The sequence below is a fragment of the Tetrao urogallus genome (assembly GCF_951394365.1).
Source record: "Tetrao urogallus genome assembly, chromosome: 6".
Lineage (NCBI taxonomy): Eukaryota > Metazoa > Chordata > Aves > Galliformes > Phasianidae > Tetrao > Tetrao urogallus.
In genome coordinates, this window is record NC_136819.1 from 45,566,652 (window position 1) to 45,581,202 (window position 14,551).

Consider the following 14,551-nt stretch of genomic DNA (forward strand, 5'->3'; position numbering starts at 1 on the left):
GCTCCCGGGGCTCGAGGCGGGCCCAGCAGCTCCCTCACCCGCTCGGTCCCGCAGCCCGAGCCGTGCCGTGCCCAGCAGAGCCGCGGATTCCCCAGCCCGGGGACCGTCGCCCGCAGCCTCCGCGGCGCCGCCCGGAACTCTGCCCACCGCACCCGGCCCCCTGAGCGAGGCCCTACCTGGACGGAGCCCCAGAGCGGGTGGAGGGCACAGTGCAGCAGCAGGGAGGGCCAGCAGCAGCGGAGCAGTCCCAGCAGCTCCCGGAGCAGCATCCCTCCTGGGCGGGCGGAGGCGCGGGCTCCGGGCGTTCTGGGGACGGAGCAGAGCGAGCCGGCGGCACAGGCGTTGGCTCGCACCCATCCCCGGAGCGCGACTGTCCCAACTTTAATTCTGGAGGAGAGGGAGGGAAAGAGGGAGGGAGGAAAGGAGGGAGGGAGGCAGGAGGTGGGCGGGTGGGGAGAGGAAGGGGTGGTCGGGAAAGCCCGGCGCCCTGCCAGACGCGGCTCCCCCCGGCCTCCGCCCGCCCCGCCCGCCGTTCCGTGCCCGCCCCCTCCGCTCCCCCCACCGGGGCGCTCCGTGGCCGCCGCTTGGGAGGAAAAAGTTTGCAGGACGGAGGGGCCGGAGACGGCGGAGAGAGGCGGGGGAGCGGCGCGGCGCGGGGATGGCACCGACCCCCTGCCCGACGGCGCTGCTGCTGCAGCGATTTTTCAATCCCACGGAACGGTCCCTGTGCGCCCGGCGCCTGCCGCGCTGTTCCGCGCCAGCGCTCCTCCCGTCGGCGGCCGGGCTCCGCTCCGCGCGGCTCCGCGGGTCTGCGAGCGGATGCACGCGGGCTGCCACAGACCCATCTGCACCCGTGTGTGGTGGGGTTTTTTAATCTATTTATTTTCCTCTCTCTTTCTTTTAATAAAAAAATTTAAATAATTATCTTTTTTTTTTCTTTTCTTTTTTTCTTTATTTCTCATTTTATTTCTATATTGTCCTAGAGCGATGCTAGGGATTGTCCTGTTGTCAGCTTGGTGTCCCCAGCCTGGTGTCCGTGGGATGTCACAAGGAGGACTCTTTCCAGTGCTGATGTTTCTATCCGATAATGCAACGCGCGGAAATAACAGCACTTGTGAGGATGTGGGTAAGGAGCCCCCCGATATCATGGCTCTGCAGGGAGGAAGCAGGCCACATAATCAAAGATGAAGAAGGTTTTGCTTGCACTGAAGCAATTAAAACCTCAATGATTGATGGTTGTGGCAGCTGGTTGGGCTTGGCGTGCACTAAGATGTTCATAAGTGTCTGCTATTGGGTTGGTGGCACAGTCCTGTTTTCGGTGCTATGAGCTAAAACAAGTGGGCTCAAATAAAGTGTTGAGCTCAAGGTTTATGTTTCATACTTGGAGATGAATGGGCTTTAGGATTTGGACTTTATTTTTTCCCCTCTATTTCTTGCACCCACTGGTCAGAGTTTCATAAATTATTTCATTAAAATCTGCTCAGTAAAGCAAGAATGAAAATATGCTAATATATGGGTAAAAGTCTCTCCATGCCAGCAAATCCCCATTCATTTCAATCCCAAAAGACACCGGTTTCAATGCCAGGGCTCAGCAACATCCTACAAATGACAAAAACACAATGAAATTCAACAGAGTGATACCTGACTTGAACTCAGTCCATCGTGGCTGGCCAGTTATTTGAAAATCCCCTTCTCATATGTTTGTAAGGGCCAAGTATGGCCAGACTGACATGATATTGGGTGCATGCAGTAACTGTGCGGCAAATATGTTTTCTGTAATGATTCTGAAAAAAGATGGCATCCTTTTTCTGTAAGTCTACTGTGTAACATGGAGTGCTTAATATACTGTGCTCATTCAATTATAGTCTTACTGAGCTGGAGTCACAAGAGGCAGCAAAGCTTTTCAGGCTTTCTGGTGATTTCCTGAAGGTATTTCAGCACTTGGTCACAGTACAGAACATAATAAATTGCATCATCTGTATACATACTCCTTGGTTCTTGACAGAATGAGAGATAAGGCTTCAGGCGTTGTATGCCAAAAAAAACCACAACACAGATTTCTTTTCTTTCAGTGTTTACAATGCCTTAATGTCAGAGAACTGTGGATTTTCCTGCCATTAGCAATTGCCCAAGTGCCCATCCCTAAGTGTTCCTTCTGCCCATAGACAGCTCTGGGGACTGAGGACGTGGGGCCGTGCTCTGCCCTCATTTGCACAGAAGTGGATGTTGCCACAGAGGTTGTTCCCACACAAAAATTTCTGGCCCAGGCACTCAGCATCTTTCCCCTTTCTGCTAGCAGTTAACAGCTCTTTAATCAGAACTATTGGTCTGCTTTAGGTGAAGTTCAAGCTTTGGCTCCCATCATGCAATCACCACATGGCATATTTCCCATTAGACTGGATGCCTGAAGAAAGAGCTGAGTATGTGCCTTGTTCTTGCTCACTCGTACTAGTGCTTTTTATTAATTTCATTTAGTTCCTTTCTGTAGTTTCTATGGAGAAAAAATACCATCCAGGAATTTTTCCCACTTAGAAGGAATATAAATGACATAGTGCTTGTAAGACTGCAGGCTTTGGATCAACAACAGGCTTGAAATATGTTTTCCTTAATAAACAAGTGTTTTGTGTCACTGGGTGTGGTGCAAGGAAAAATATGGTGACTGGCCTGCAGCAGCCACACTGCTCTAGTGTGGAGATGGGTATTGGCTGTGGGTACAAACTCAGAGCCAAAACCTGCATTTCTTGAGTTGTGATCCTACTGCTAGCCATGACTGCTGATACCTTGAACACATTTTTAGCATTATCTACACCAGGTTCCCTGTCTGCCTTAGCAGCATGTCCAAATCCAGCTGGATGGAGGCAGTGGTGCGTTTGCTGGCTAAGCCAGGAATGGGATGTGCAGAGCACAGAAACCAAGAACAAGGCCAGGTCTTTGCTGGTGGGATCAGCACAGGTCTGAGAGATGAAAAGTACCTTACAAGAGTCATGGCTCAAAATGCAGATTTCAGCTGTTTGAAATATATTATTTTGTTTTCAGGAAAAAAGACCATACAGACAGATTCAAGCAATCTCTCAAAAAATTCAGGAAAACATTAACAGTTGGCACTATGATTGCCATTATGCTTTGTCCTTTCAGCTTTGGTTTGATTATTAGAACAAAGTATTTCTCCTGTTTGCTTTATTATTATTTTTTTTTTTAAGAACAATTCCTGATCATCAGAACAATCATGATTAGCACTGCAATATGGTAGCTACTCAGGAAACATTAGTAAGGGCTGCAACACTGATTAGCTGTACAAACACATTATAGCACTCCTTTCATCTAAGTAGCCGTAATGGTTATAATTGACTCTAAGAGGCTGTTTATTTTGTCAGTACAGATTCAGTTTACAACATGTATTCATGTGTTTAGAGGGCACAGGACAAGGCTCTTTTGACTCATCAAAACTTCATCAAAATCAACAGACATTTACCTATCTGAGTTCTGGTAGGACTTGTTCCTATGCCTTCAGACACATTGGGATGGATTTTTGCTGGAGCCAGAGGCAGAAGAAGTGAAGGTGACCACTTCTCAAGACAGGGCTTTGTGATCAGTCAGGCTGAGAAGAATTCTTTTATGTTTTAATTTTGTTTTGTTTGCTAATGACATTTCTGGATGCAAATCAATGTACTCAAGAAGAGTTTCAGACCTGGGGAAACACTAGCAAGAACATAATCAGAAAACATCTCAGCACTGGTATCTCAAGGTCTCCTGCTACCTGAAAGCACTGTCTCTCTCTGACTAATTCTTAGTTTTGAGTCTTGAATACCATGAACAGGACACTAAATGCACAGCATCAATATACTTTGAATGCTATATCATAATAAAAATGTTTTTGTTTCTATTCCTTTTAAGAAAAATTTTATCGCTGCGTATATCTAAAGCAGTGCTTTTAGCAGTGGAAAACAAATGTGTTGTTTGTGGATTTGAAGTCTCGAAATAGAAATCCACACCGATTGAAAAGTTTTTAGGAGTTGACATATTAAGAAAGGTCACAAGGGTGAAAACAGTGGAGGGATTCACAGTTCTCCAGGCACCGCCATCAACTTTTTGGGAGCAGAGGGGATTGTTCCTAATGATCTCAATTATTTTAAAGAATGCAGGAAAAAAACATAGTCATTAGAAGCCCTCTAGTTTCATTTACACATACAAATAACAGAATTGATTTTCAGAAAATATTTCAGTTGTTCAACAATTCCTATTTGTGAGAATGAATTTCCAAATTTGAGCACATCTAGAGTCAATGTTTAAGATATTTTTTGGTGTATATAATTAAAAGTTAACGAAATACTAGAAGTGGTTTTTAAAAGTTAAAGGTAACAGACTTTCAAGTCATGCTTTTTTTTTCCTAGAAAAATACAGGTTGGTATAGTACAGGAATATCTTCAACAAAATCAATGTTTCCATGTCAGTTTAAGTGAGGGATGAATAAGATCAATATGGAAAACAGCATCAAGTAATCTTCAACTTATGCTGTAAGACCTTAAATTATAGGGTACCACAGAACTGCGTCCATGATCAAAAAACCCCCTGCTATGACTATATATATAAGTATATATATACTACAAGAGCTTGCTTTTTTCAGTTTTCTAGCTCTGAAGTGCTGCATTCGGTGTTAAACAAGCCTCTTGCTTCCTCGCTTTTGGTAGCTGGTCACAATTTATTCTCTTCAGCAAAAGATGTGCTTAGCAGCATAGATGTTCTTTGTTAATAAATGTAAAGGTAAAATGTGTGTGAAAAGTTATTAGAAGTGTCCTGGGAAATCTCAGATTGAGGAAGAGCTTGTGCGCTCCCAAACATGTCTGGTTCTTTTTCCAGCTATATCAGTCCCATTACTTCTTATTACTGATATTACATTCTTAGTCCATTGTGGCTATTATAATGAAATCTCTACATCCTGAGTGAACTGCAGGTTGCAGAAATCATTTAAGTGCTATTTCGGATTTACACTTAATATTCATTGCAGCTTAGGTTTCATCTATTTTTTCAGAAGATTAAATACTCGTTATTTGAATGTGTAAAAGATAGCATGAAAGCTCTGCCTTCCCATTTAGCTTTGGACTCCATTTGGTTCCTTTGTGGATCCAATGTAAATGGCAGCATTTGTTAGACATTTCCAGGAGGAATTCCTCATCCACTATACTGCAGAAATCCAGTGTAGCTGCCTAATACATTGCGGTCTGTAGCTGCTCCTCTAGAAAATGCCTGGCTGGATGCTAAATGTCATCAAACCTTACTAACCCATGGCAAAACACCTCTTTGTTGACTCCATGCTAGTACAACAGATGTGTTTCTCAACTATCCATGAGGTAGTTATGGATAAAGAATGAAATAAAAAGAGCACCATCATGACATAGACTGTTGTGAAAATGCATGGGGAACAACGATGAGACTGAGAGAGCATAAAAAAGTATAAGTAGTTTCAGCTGAAGATCAAGCCAGCGAATCACAGTTTTTAAGGAAAAATCCCTATCAATTCACTCAGATTCTTTCTTTCTTTTTTTTTTTTTTAATTGCCCCTGTAAGTAGAAATCTGCACACCTTTCATTCTAATCATTTTATTGTTGTCTAATTATTATTTCTGACTGACTAAATTAAAAGAAAACCGAAGTGTTATTTTGACTTATTTTGACAGTCTGAGTGAACCCCCAATCTTCCCCAAAACTATAAGTCCAAGGGTTTTTATCTACCATCTGTTTGGTAGAGAAGTGTGGTTGAATTGCTCTGGTAATTAAAATTATTATCTGTATGTACACTGGAGATGTTTCATCTAAAAGTGCTTGAAAGATGTTCCACTTCCCAGAACACTGTTTTTTCTTCTGCCCCGACTCTCTCGCCTCTTAACTCTATTTCTAACAAACATGATACTCAGTCTGAAGAATTGCAAGCCAGATTCTGAAGAGCTTTCACATCTCAGATGTGGTTCTTCCAGCCTTCGTGGCTGTGGCCACTCAAACCATCTGGATTCATGTCTGGATACCAAACTACGAGGATGCCTTGATCTGAGCACTCAGGTGAGAGGCTGAGGAACACAGTGCAAAATCCTCAGAGCAGAAGAGGTGCAAGACAGTTGAGGAGAGCTGGTTCCTACCAGCTGTGCCTTAATTGTGCTGCTGTGTGAGATCTGGAGTGCAACTGGAAATAGTCCAAGGAGAGCTTCTCGGGCAGGATTGCTCCAGACACAAGGTAGCAGTCAACAGAGTAAAGCCCTGGAGCCCAGCAGTTCTCTCTATTTATAAGCATACTGCTCACACAGAAAGCAAGGGCACAACGTGCTAGCTGGCTGATTCCAGGCCCTAAGGGGTCTGCATGATAATATAAACTGCACAAAAAAGCTTGAATAATGCATGACGTTATTCAATAATTCATAAAAGTCATCAGCAACACTCAACTGAAAAATGCATTTGTAAATAGTTTCTCAACATTGTTTTCTTTCTGCTTATTATTTTCGTTGGTGGGATTGGTCCCTCCATTTTGATTTAGCATCTCTCCTTGTATTTGTATAGGGAGACATGGATATGAGGGATTCATTCACTGTCAGACAATTTCTACTTCTTTTACAAGCGAGTAGAAAGAACAGAAATCTGCTACAGGAAGCCAAGCAGATGACTTCACCAGGAAGCAGTTAATATGAGGAGATGGAGGGAGGGACCAAATGCATTCAGTGGGGAGCTGAGCAACAAGTTGCTGTGTAAAGGAAAGGATGGAAATTTTTCTTGGTGCTTTGCCTCCCAGAGTTCTCCTGCCACTGCACAACAGGCTCATATCTTGTCAGAGAGGAGACTGACTGTGAAAATCCAATGCCAGTTGTGCTGGAAAATTCTCTTACCTGTAAATTAACTGGTAGTGCAGGGGGGTCTAAGAGCAACGGCCTGTGGATGGACATGGGCAGGAGCAAAACACTGATAGAAACACATCCCATTATTTTTGTTTTTCTTCACTTACCCATAAGCTCCACAGTGGATTTTTGTAAAGATCAATTATGCTGTTCCTTTAGTAATACATCCAGCAAATGTGGCATCTATTGTTGTGAGATTGATGTGGTGTACAGTCCTGCAGCCTGACATTTGTTAATGTCAGGGAAAGAAAAACAGGGTTGTGCCAATGTCTAACACAGAATTTTGGTGAATATTTTATACTGACCAAGGTTAGGAGTTAAAAGCCAGACTCTGAATGTCTCTGATTGTAATGGGCCCATCTGTCTCACAACAATGGCTATTGATCTGGTTATTAGTCATAGCTGGTAGCGGGCTATCACAAAGACAATACTGGCATCAGAACTCACCACTGAGACCTGCTGCAGCTGGATAGCACTAGGGCTAACAGGAGAGCTTCTCTCCAGCATCTGCATGCTGAGAATAAACCTCTGCCCTTGGACAAAAACTGGCAGGTCACAGTGACAGCAGCCACTTCTCCCACCCAGTCTCTGTTTAGTGTGTAATACCAGTCTTTGTACAGGTATTAATTCAAAACCAGTACATCTGTACTCTCCTGAAAAATAACTGCTTTTTCTGCATCTGGGGAGGAAGATGCATCAGTTTGTGAGTGGTTTCTAAGCTTTTATGGGTGTAAGCCACTGCAAGTCTTTCACATCTTGAATCTGAAGTCACCATGAGGACTGCACGTTTGGCCACTGCTGTGAGACAAAAGATACCTGAGCAGGTGCCTGTGCATTCTGGAATGCAGAAAGTATATTGAAATCTGTGATGTCCACAGGGATAGATTACCTGCATGCCTGATCAGATGCTGTTATGTCTTTGACTGGGCTGGCCTGAATTGCCTGGGGGCATGGCTCTTTGGGACCTGGACTGGCTATCAAAAAGCTAGACACACACACTGCCTGAAAGACCTTGCCACTTTCCTGTGCTGCAGAGAGCCGAACATACAGGTCTTTCAGAACTGTCTACTGTAGCAATCCTTGCTTGGCCTTTGAAGACCACAGATGAAAATTACTGTGGAAGTTCATCAGTTTATGTTATAAAAGTTTTAGGAACTAAGGTAGTACGAAGCATTTTACTTTCCTCAGCACCAACCATGTTTATGTTGCTAAAGCAGACAGTGGCCAGTGGGTTACCATTGCCCACTCTGACTATTTTCTAGGATGAGAAGACATTTTCCTGGGAGCAAGGCCCACTACAGCTGCAGGTGTAGCAGAAATGCTGAGTCCTGGCTTGAACCAGTAATTGATCACTTGGTGGGAAGGCAGGGCCAACACAGGGGAGCTCAGGTGCACGCAATGCAGCTGAGTGACCAGAAGGGGTAGAGTCAGGATCCACCCTCTCCCAGACTTCATTTAAAGGTTGGCAGTGGAAGTGAGGATATCTCACTGGAGCTCCCTGTCTACCTGGACTGTTTTGAAGGTAAGCAGTTTTTTGCTTGCTTGTTTCTTCTTCTTCTGTGGCTGCTGCACTTGGGCTTATCCTTTCTTGCTGCAACCTGGGACTCTGCCACCCTGCTGTCATTGCTACATTTTTCATCACATGATACCATTACAGTAGGTCTGGTGGCATAAATATTTCAAATAACTTTCTTATCTTGACATAAAGGAAGGGCCTTATCTTGACATAAAGAAAAAGGCCTTTAGAAAATAGCAACTCTAAGAAAAAGAAATATGTTTTGAAATACTTTATCTTTAGCCCCTGTTGTGGCTGTCTTCATAAAGCTGAACACAAATTACAGTGCCTGTAAGTTCTTTTACATCACAGGTATCAATATAACTCCAATTTATTGCTCTGATAGAATCTAAGTCAAATCACGTGTGTCTTAGGTAGAAGACAAAAGCTCTCTGGGGTCTGGTAGTCTGTAGCTATTTCAGCTGGAGAGTATCCACTTTAGAGCCTGCTTGTGGACTGTTGTGGCTCACTAAACTGTGAGAGCTCTCAGGATGTCTCAGGAAGATGGCGGGTAAGGCACCTGTTGCCAAATCTCCTAACACTGGTGTCAGCACTCCACTCCACTCCATGCATGCTTGCCTGTGCTCTTTCTTGCTCTAACTCCAGAGATGGTTCATGTCCAATAAAGGTCTAGTCACTTTTACCTTCAAGAGTCACAGCTTCCCCTCATCTTTGTGCAGCCTATATCAAAAGGCATAAATTAAAATGCTGTAAGATTACTGTGCACTTTTTGGGGGGAGACTTTTTTTTCTTATGATGACAAGACCCATGATGTTTTCACTGACACTAATGATACTTACCTAATGAGGAAATTCTGCAGTATGTTTTACTGTTTGCAACATATTTGCTTGATATTTTCTTGTAGGCACTGTGATATAATCAAACACACTGACATATGGTGCTTCCTATGTTGATGATTTCTGCCCCCCCCCCACTTTGTTCTCTCTTCCTGTTTGAAAGTCCAGTCTCCTTTTACTGTTATGACACTCTAATGACACTTCCCATGTCCTTTGGCTCCAGATTGCATCATCTCCCAGCAGCTCTTAATTTGAAAAGAAATGCATCCGAAGTCCCTCTGTTAGGCTCCTTTTATTTTGTATTCATCTCAGTGCCTTCAAGCACTTCAAGATTCTCCACTGAAAGTCATTACATAAATGCAAAGCGCTGTATTGTTAAAACTGTAAATCATGACAGATTTTGAATACATACTTTATGTGACTCAGTCATGAATTATCACAATTTGCATATAATATTCTTCTGCGTTCAACATATTCTCCTTCTGCCTTGTGCTGCTGTAATAACTTTTAGCCTGAATTACAGAAGCTGCTGTGGATCACCTTGCTGTAAAGCTGGTGATGTGTAAGCTTGGTACACCTGTAGGCTGCAATAGTTGACAATTGTTTGTAACGAGTAGGGTGGAAACTCCTATCAGAGGAAGCGTTTCTCTGTTTACGAACAAGTGCAAGCATTTTGCTTTCTTTATACTCAAAGCTATAGTAGCTATTTATGTATCTGTCTAGTCTGAATACTATTTCCTTATGTTCATTACTGTAGCACTGAGGGATGTGCTTGTGTTGGGGCTTCACTGAATGATCCCATGGGCAAATGCTGGGAGACAGACAGTGCTGCCCCAGTGCTCTTATGTGGGCTTATGGAATGAAACAGGTACTGGGTATCAAATGCAAGACTTGAGGGAGAAGTGATAAGCAATTCTTTCTTTGAAGTATTTGCTTTTGTAAAAGACAGCTTAATTCTCCTTGGGAGCACTATGCTCTTTATGTGTTCAGCTCCTTTGCTACTATGGTTTGGTTTTCTCCTCAATAAACTGGCCAGGGGAGAGTGGCAGCCCCAAAAAAATCCCAGGTGAGGGTGAGGAACCCAAGTACCCGTGTGCGTGCTCTCAAGCACTGTCTGGTGAACTGGATCCAGGACACAGATCTACACACTGTCCCACATGTACAGGAATGAAGTTCTGCTGTTGTACACTGGATATTGCAGGCAGGAGCCTGCTGCCTTCATTGAACCTTCCTGGCCAAGAGAAGCATTGTGCTTTTCCATGCTGCTTTCCATAATACAGAGTCTCTGTCCTTTAGAAGGTCTTTGCAGCAGTCCTCCTAACAGAGACAAAACAGACTCCTGAAGATGGTATATCCTTCAGTTCCTTCTGTTGTGGGAAATATCAGTTTGAGAGGTTTCTTGCTTGACAGAACAAATGTTTATAAGTGAGTAAAAGAATTGCCTCAAAACAAAGCTGTTTTATCAGATGCTGGTTTGCCCCATCCCTATCTTGCACTAAGGTTTATTCTCATAATGATCATTTTTGCTGGAATAATCCGGTATCAGCTACAATGACAATCCCACACAGAGCTATTTAGAGCTGCTAAGAGCTGTTTTGGGTCCCAGAGCAAATGGGCTGGTTCTCTTTCACTTTTTTTCCTCCTTCTTCATCCTATCTTATAACCCCCTGCTGACATCCCCTCTGCCCTGCTTGGTGCCAAGGCACCCACTGAGGTGTGACTCTGAAGCCACAGGGCATTTTCTGCACTGTTTCTGGTGTACTTTGGATGCACTACTCAGAGTGTTTCTCTCCTATTTTACAGCACTGGAACAGGATTAGGTCTCAGCTAATCAAAGTCTCACCCTCCTCATCTTCTCAAATGTAACTCAGTCATCAGGCTCCTTCCCATGTACCTTTTATGAGTTCTTATTGGATCCTATTTCACTGTTTGAATCTGGTAGCTGAACTCACGCTGCCAGATTGGAAAACTAGCAACCACACAGATGCAGAAAGAGAATAATTGCAACTGACTGTTTTTCTTGCTCAGTGCTGTCAGGCTCCCTAGGTGGATTTTAGAGGTGCACTGTCTGCAGCAAGCAGAGGTAGTGGGCACTCCCACCTCTGCCAACATCTCCCTGTGCCTCAGTTCAGGCATGTTTCTGCAGATAGCTTGAGTGCAAAAAAATCTATTCCCCTAACCTCAGAGCCAGTTTCAGGCAGAACAAATTTTTAGGCAAATTTTAGATTTGGTTTGGTTATTTGTGCCCCAAAGCTTTCCCCAGGGCACTTACCATTTGCTTTCAAGAATGCTTCTGTTAGCATTTTTCAGCTACCCATTCATGCTGCTTTTTCCTTTGTTTAAATTGCACTCGTCTGTCATATCCATCAATCTGTTGCCTTGCATACTACAAATGTAATAAACTCTGCCCATAAACACTTTGGTCCATGACTTCTCTCACATAAATATGCTCAATAACTTTTCTACAGGATGACTTGCATGAGAAAATGACATATGTGCTCACTGGTAGGAAGATAAGAGTCTGGGGTAATTGGATTAGCTGTAATAGAAAAATGAATGAACTGCAGGAATGGGATTTGCTCATAGCTAATTTGGAGCACAGAATATCTGAGTGCTGCAAATCTGATAGTGGTGGCTAAATGCATATATATGCAACAGGGAATGAGTGTATCATCTATAGGACTTAGGAGGCAATGTGTTGCAAGGCAAATGGAGAGGTATCCTTTGAAAAAGGAGTCTTAAGGAATGTATTTATTTGGGTGAAGAAAACTTTAGGTTCTGCATTTCATAATACATTAAAAACAGTAACTCCAAAATTCTGAAACAGCAGTGTATTCTGCCAAGGGCTGTGTCACTTGTGAAGGGGCTGCTGATTCCGAATCTGCTTTACCCTGTTGCACTTCCATTCAATTTATTGTTGTCTTTGATAGTTGAGATTAATCTCAATTCTTATTTTGTGCAAGCATGGTATTCATTTGCTAGGTATTTATTGCTCCAGACACATAGGGAAGATGAACTATTTTTGAAAGAAAATGTTCCATATCTTGCTATGAACTCATTAAGTTTGCTTAAACTCTTAAATAATTCCCTTATCTCTACCTGAGATTAATTCCTGGGCTATAGAAGCGCAATAAACCATGCACAGGACAGGTAATAGCATGAGAAGCCAGTTGGTGCTGCCTTCAGGCCCATTCACAGTAGCAGCTTCATCCCTTAGCTGTGTGCTCATGTGTGTATTTGGCTTTTGAGCTTTTCAGTCTGTACTGATTGTGACATACTTTTATGCAGAAGATAGTTGTTTTATTTTAATCTCTGCTTATCCCAGCACCTGTTCTCATCTTTTGGGTATTTACAGACATCAAAAATGCTTGCGAAGAAGAGGATACTGTAACATCATTGCTCAGTACATACACATTTGAGGAATATATCACTTCATTCTCTGTGCTCAGCGGAAAAGTCTGCTGCTTTACCAGACGTGACGAATAACTAAACACAGGGACTGAAGTGCTCTGGTAAGCATCATACATCCAAATCTCTGATGTGCTTACAGTAAAAGCTGGAAGAGAAACCCCCCCCCCTCCCTCCCCAGTAAAACAGAGAAGAGAGCAGAACAAGTAGGAGCTGAAATGATAAATTATAGATGACAACATGTGGAGAAATCAAACAAGTCTGTCTAAATATTTTTATTTTGAGTAGCTCAATGGGAGCTCAGCAGTCTCACCTGGCATCTTATTAGCATTGCACTGATTGGTGGGTGTGCAGCAATGGAGCAGCACTGGCCTCCTGGTTAATCACATCTAGGAAACTGCAGAAAGGATAGAGAAGATGCTTCACAAAAGGCAGGCTGAGATGTTGCAGGAAAAAAAAAAAAAGAACTTGTCTGGTTCCACAGTAGGTGGTCAATCAATCTAATGTCTGGGTCAGAGCTATAAGTCAGTTTCCAAACGTTCCCAACCATATGTACCATGTCTTATTCAGGAGTCAGATCACAAGAAATCCTTGCTGCAAATGAAACATGGGACTTGTGTGTTTCAGCTTGCTGACTTGTTTCATTTGGGTTTCTTACTTGAGACTTTCTTTGGATCCTGATATTTCAGAAAACTATTTTTGATCAATATAATCCTTCTGCAGTGCCTAGTGATTTCCTTATTTTGAACTGAAAGCTCTTTCATAAGCAGTTCCCTAAGGAAATGCTCCTTTTAGCCTTATGCACTACTTGGATTTTTTTTTTTTTTCTCAGGGATGAAATGTTATTTTTTTCTTTTAATTCTCTTTAAACTGCTGACATTAATGCTCTCTATAAAACTTGTTGTGGGCCCTGCTCTGTGTCTCATATATATTTGGAATTAAGGAGAATTTATTATCATGTGGTCTTAAAGCAGCTTTTTCGTAAGTCTTGAGTACACTCTCCTGTCAGGTGAGTGCTGATTATATATCATAGGAAAAAAACGCTGTAAAAATAGATCCAACTGTGATGAACAGTTAGGAGATAAAAGACTGGGAGGGCTTTACAGCTAAAGAAAAATTTCAGCTTCCACAGAGGATGGTGCAGATTCTTCTGAGCAGGAGAATCTGTGGCCTGGGAGGTGACCTGGTGATGCTGGACACTGTGACAGCCAGGTGAGATGGGAGGCCTGAGCTTTCACTTCACCAAAACACAGGATTTGGGATCTTGGACTTTGATTCCATGCAATGGTGATGGGGGACTTTCACAGCAGAAACCAGATTTGCACACTCAGAGCACCTGATACGTGAGTGAATACACTGCATGTGTGAATATACACAATCCTCTGTAAAACTAATAATAATGCACCTTTTGAATCAGTCTCTGTTCAGACACCTCATGATGGAAATAACCTGAAACCCAATCCATTTTGAATATGCTGGGCTGGCATTTCCGCTGCTTCTGGAAGAGATATGTAAACAAAGAAGGAAGCATTACATGCCTTGCCCTTAAAATGATTTTAAAGGCCATAAGTAGCTGAAGAACAGAAGACTCTGTACTGTTTCTCTATGATCTCTAAACCAAAGGCAAGTCTTTGTGTAAAAGATGCAGGTTTCAGGGGAAATGCATTTCAGTGCAAGAAAGATTACTCTTAATATTGTCATCATAAAATCGGTGCTACTTACCACAAGCTTGGGACCTCAATTTATAACCTTGAAAACTTCAACTACTGTAGTACATGTGTAAGTAGATCAATTTTTTTAATACATATAACTGCAAATCAAACCCTTCAGTGAATCACAGGTTCAAGTTCTTGTTTGAAGCAAGTCATTGCATTAGATTTGACTTCAGAAATGCACCTTGCCATGATTAATGTT

At 42.7% G+C, this 14,551-nt stretch overlaps 1 protein-coding gene across 1 annotated transcript in view; it reads right to left on the bottom strand.

Annotated features, from left to right (window-relative positions):
- Window positions 1-269, bottom strand: part of PRIMA1 (proline rich membrane anchor 1) — a gene marked incomplete at both ends in the record, with an annotated part of 42,747 nt that extends 42,478 nt beyond the window's left edge. Inside the window, one exon of the mRNA XM_079537399.1 lies at window positions 177-269. Within this exon, the coding sequence (XP_079393525.1) occupies window positions 177-269 (93 nt within the window). The remainder of the gene's footprint in view (window positions 1-176) is intronic.
- Window positions 270-14,551: the final 14,282 nt, after the last annotated feature.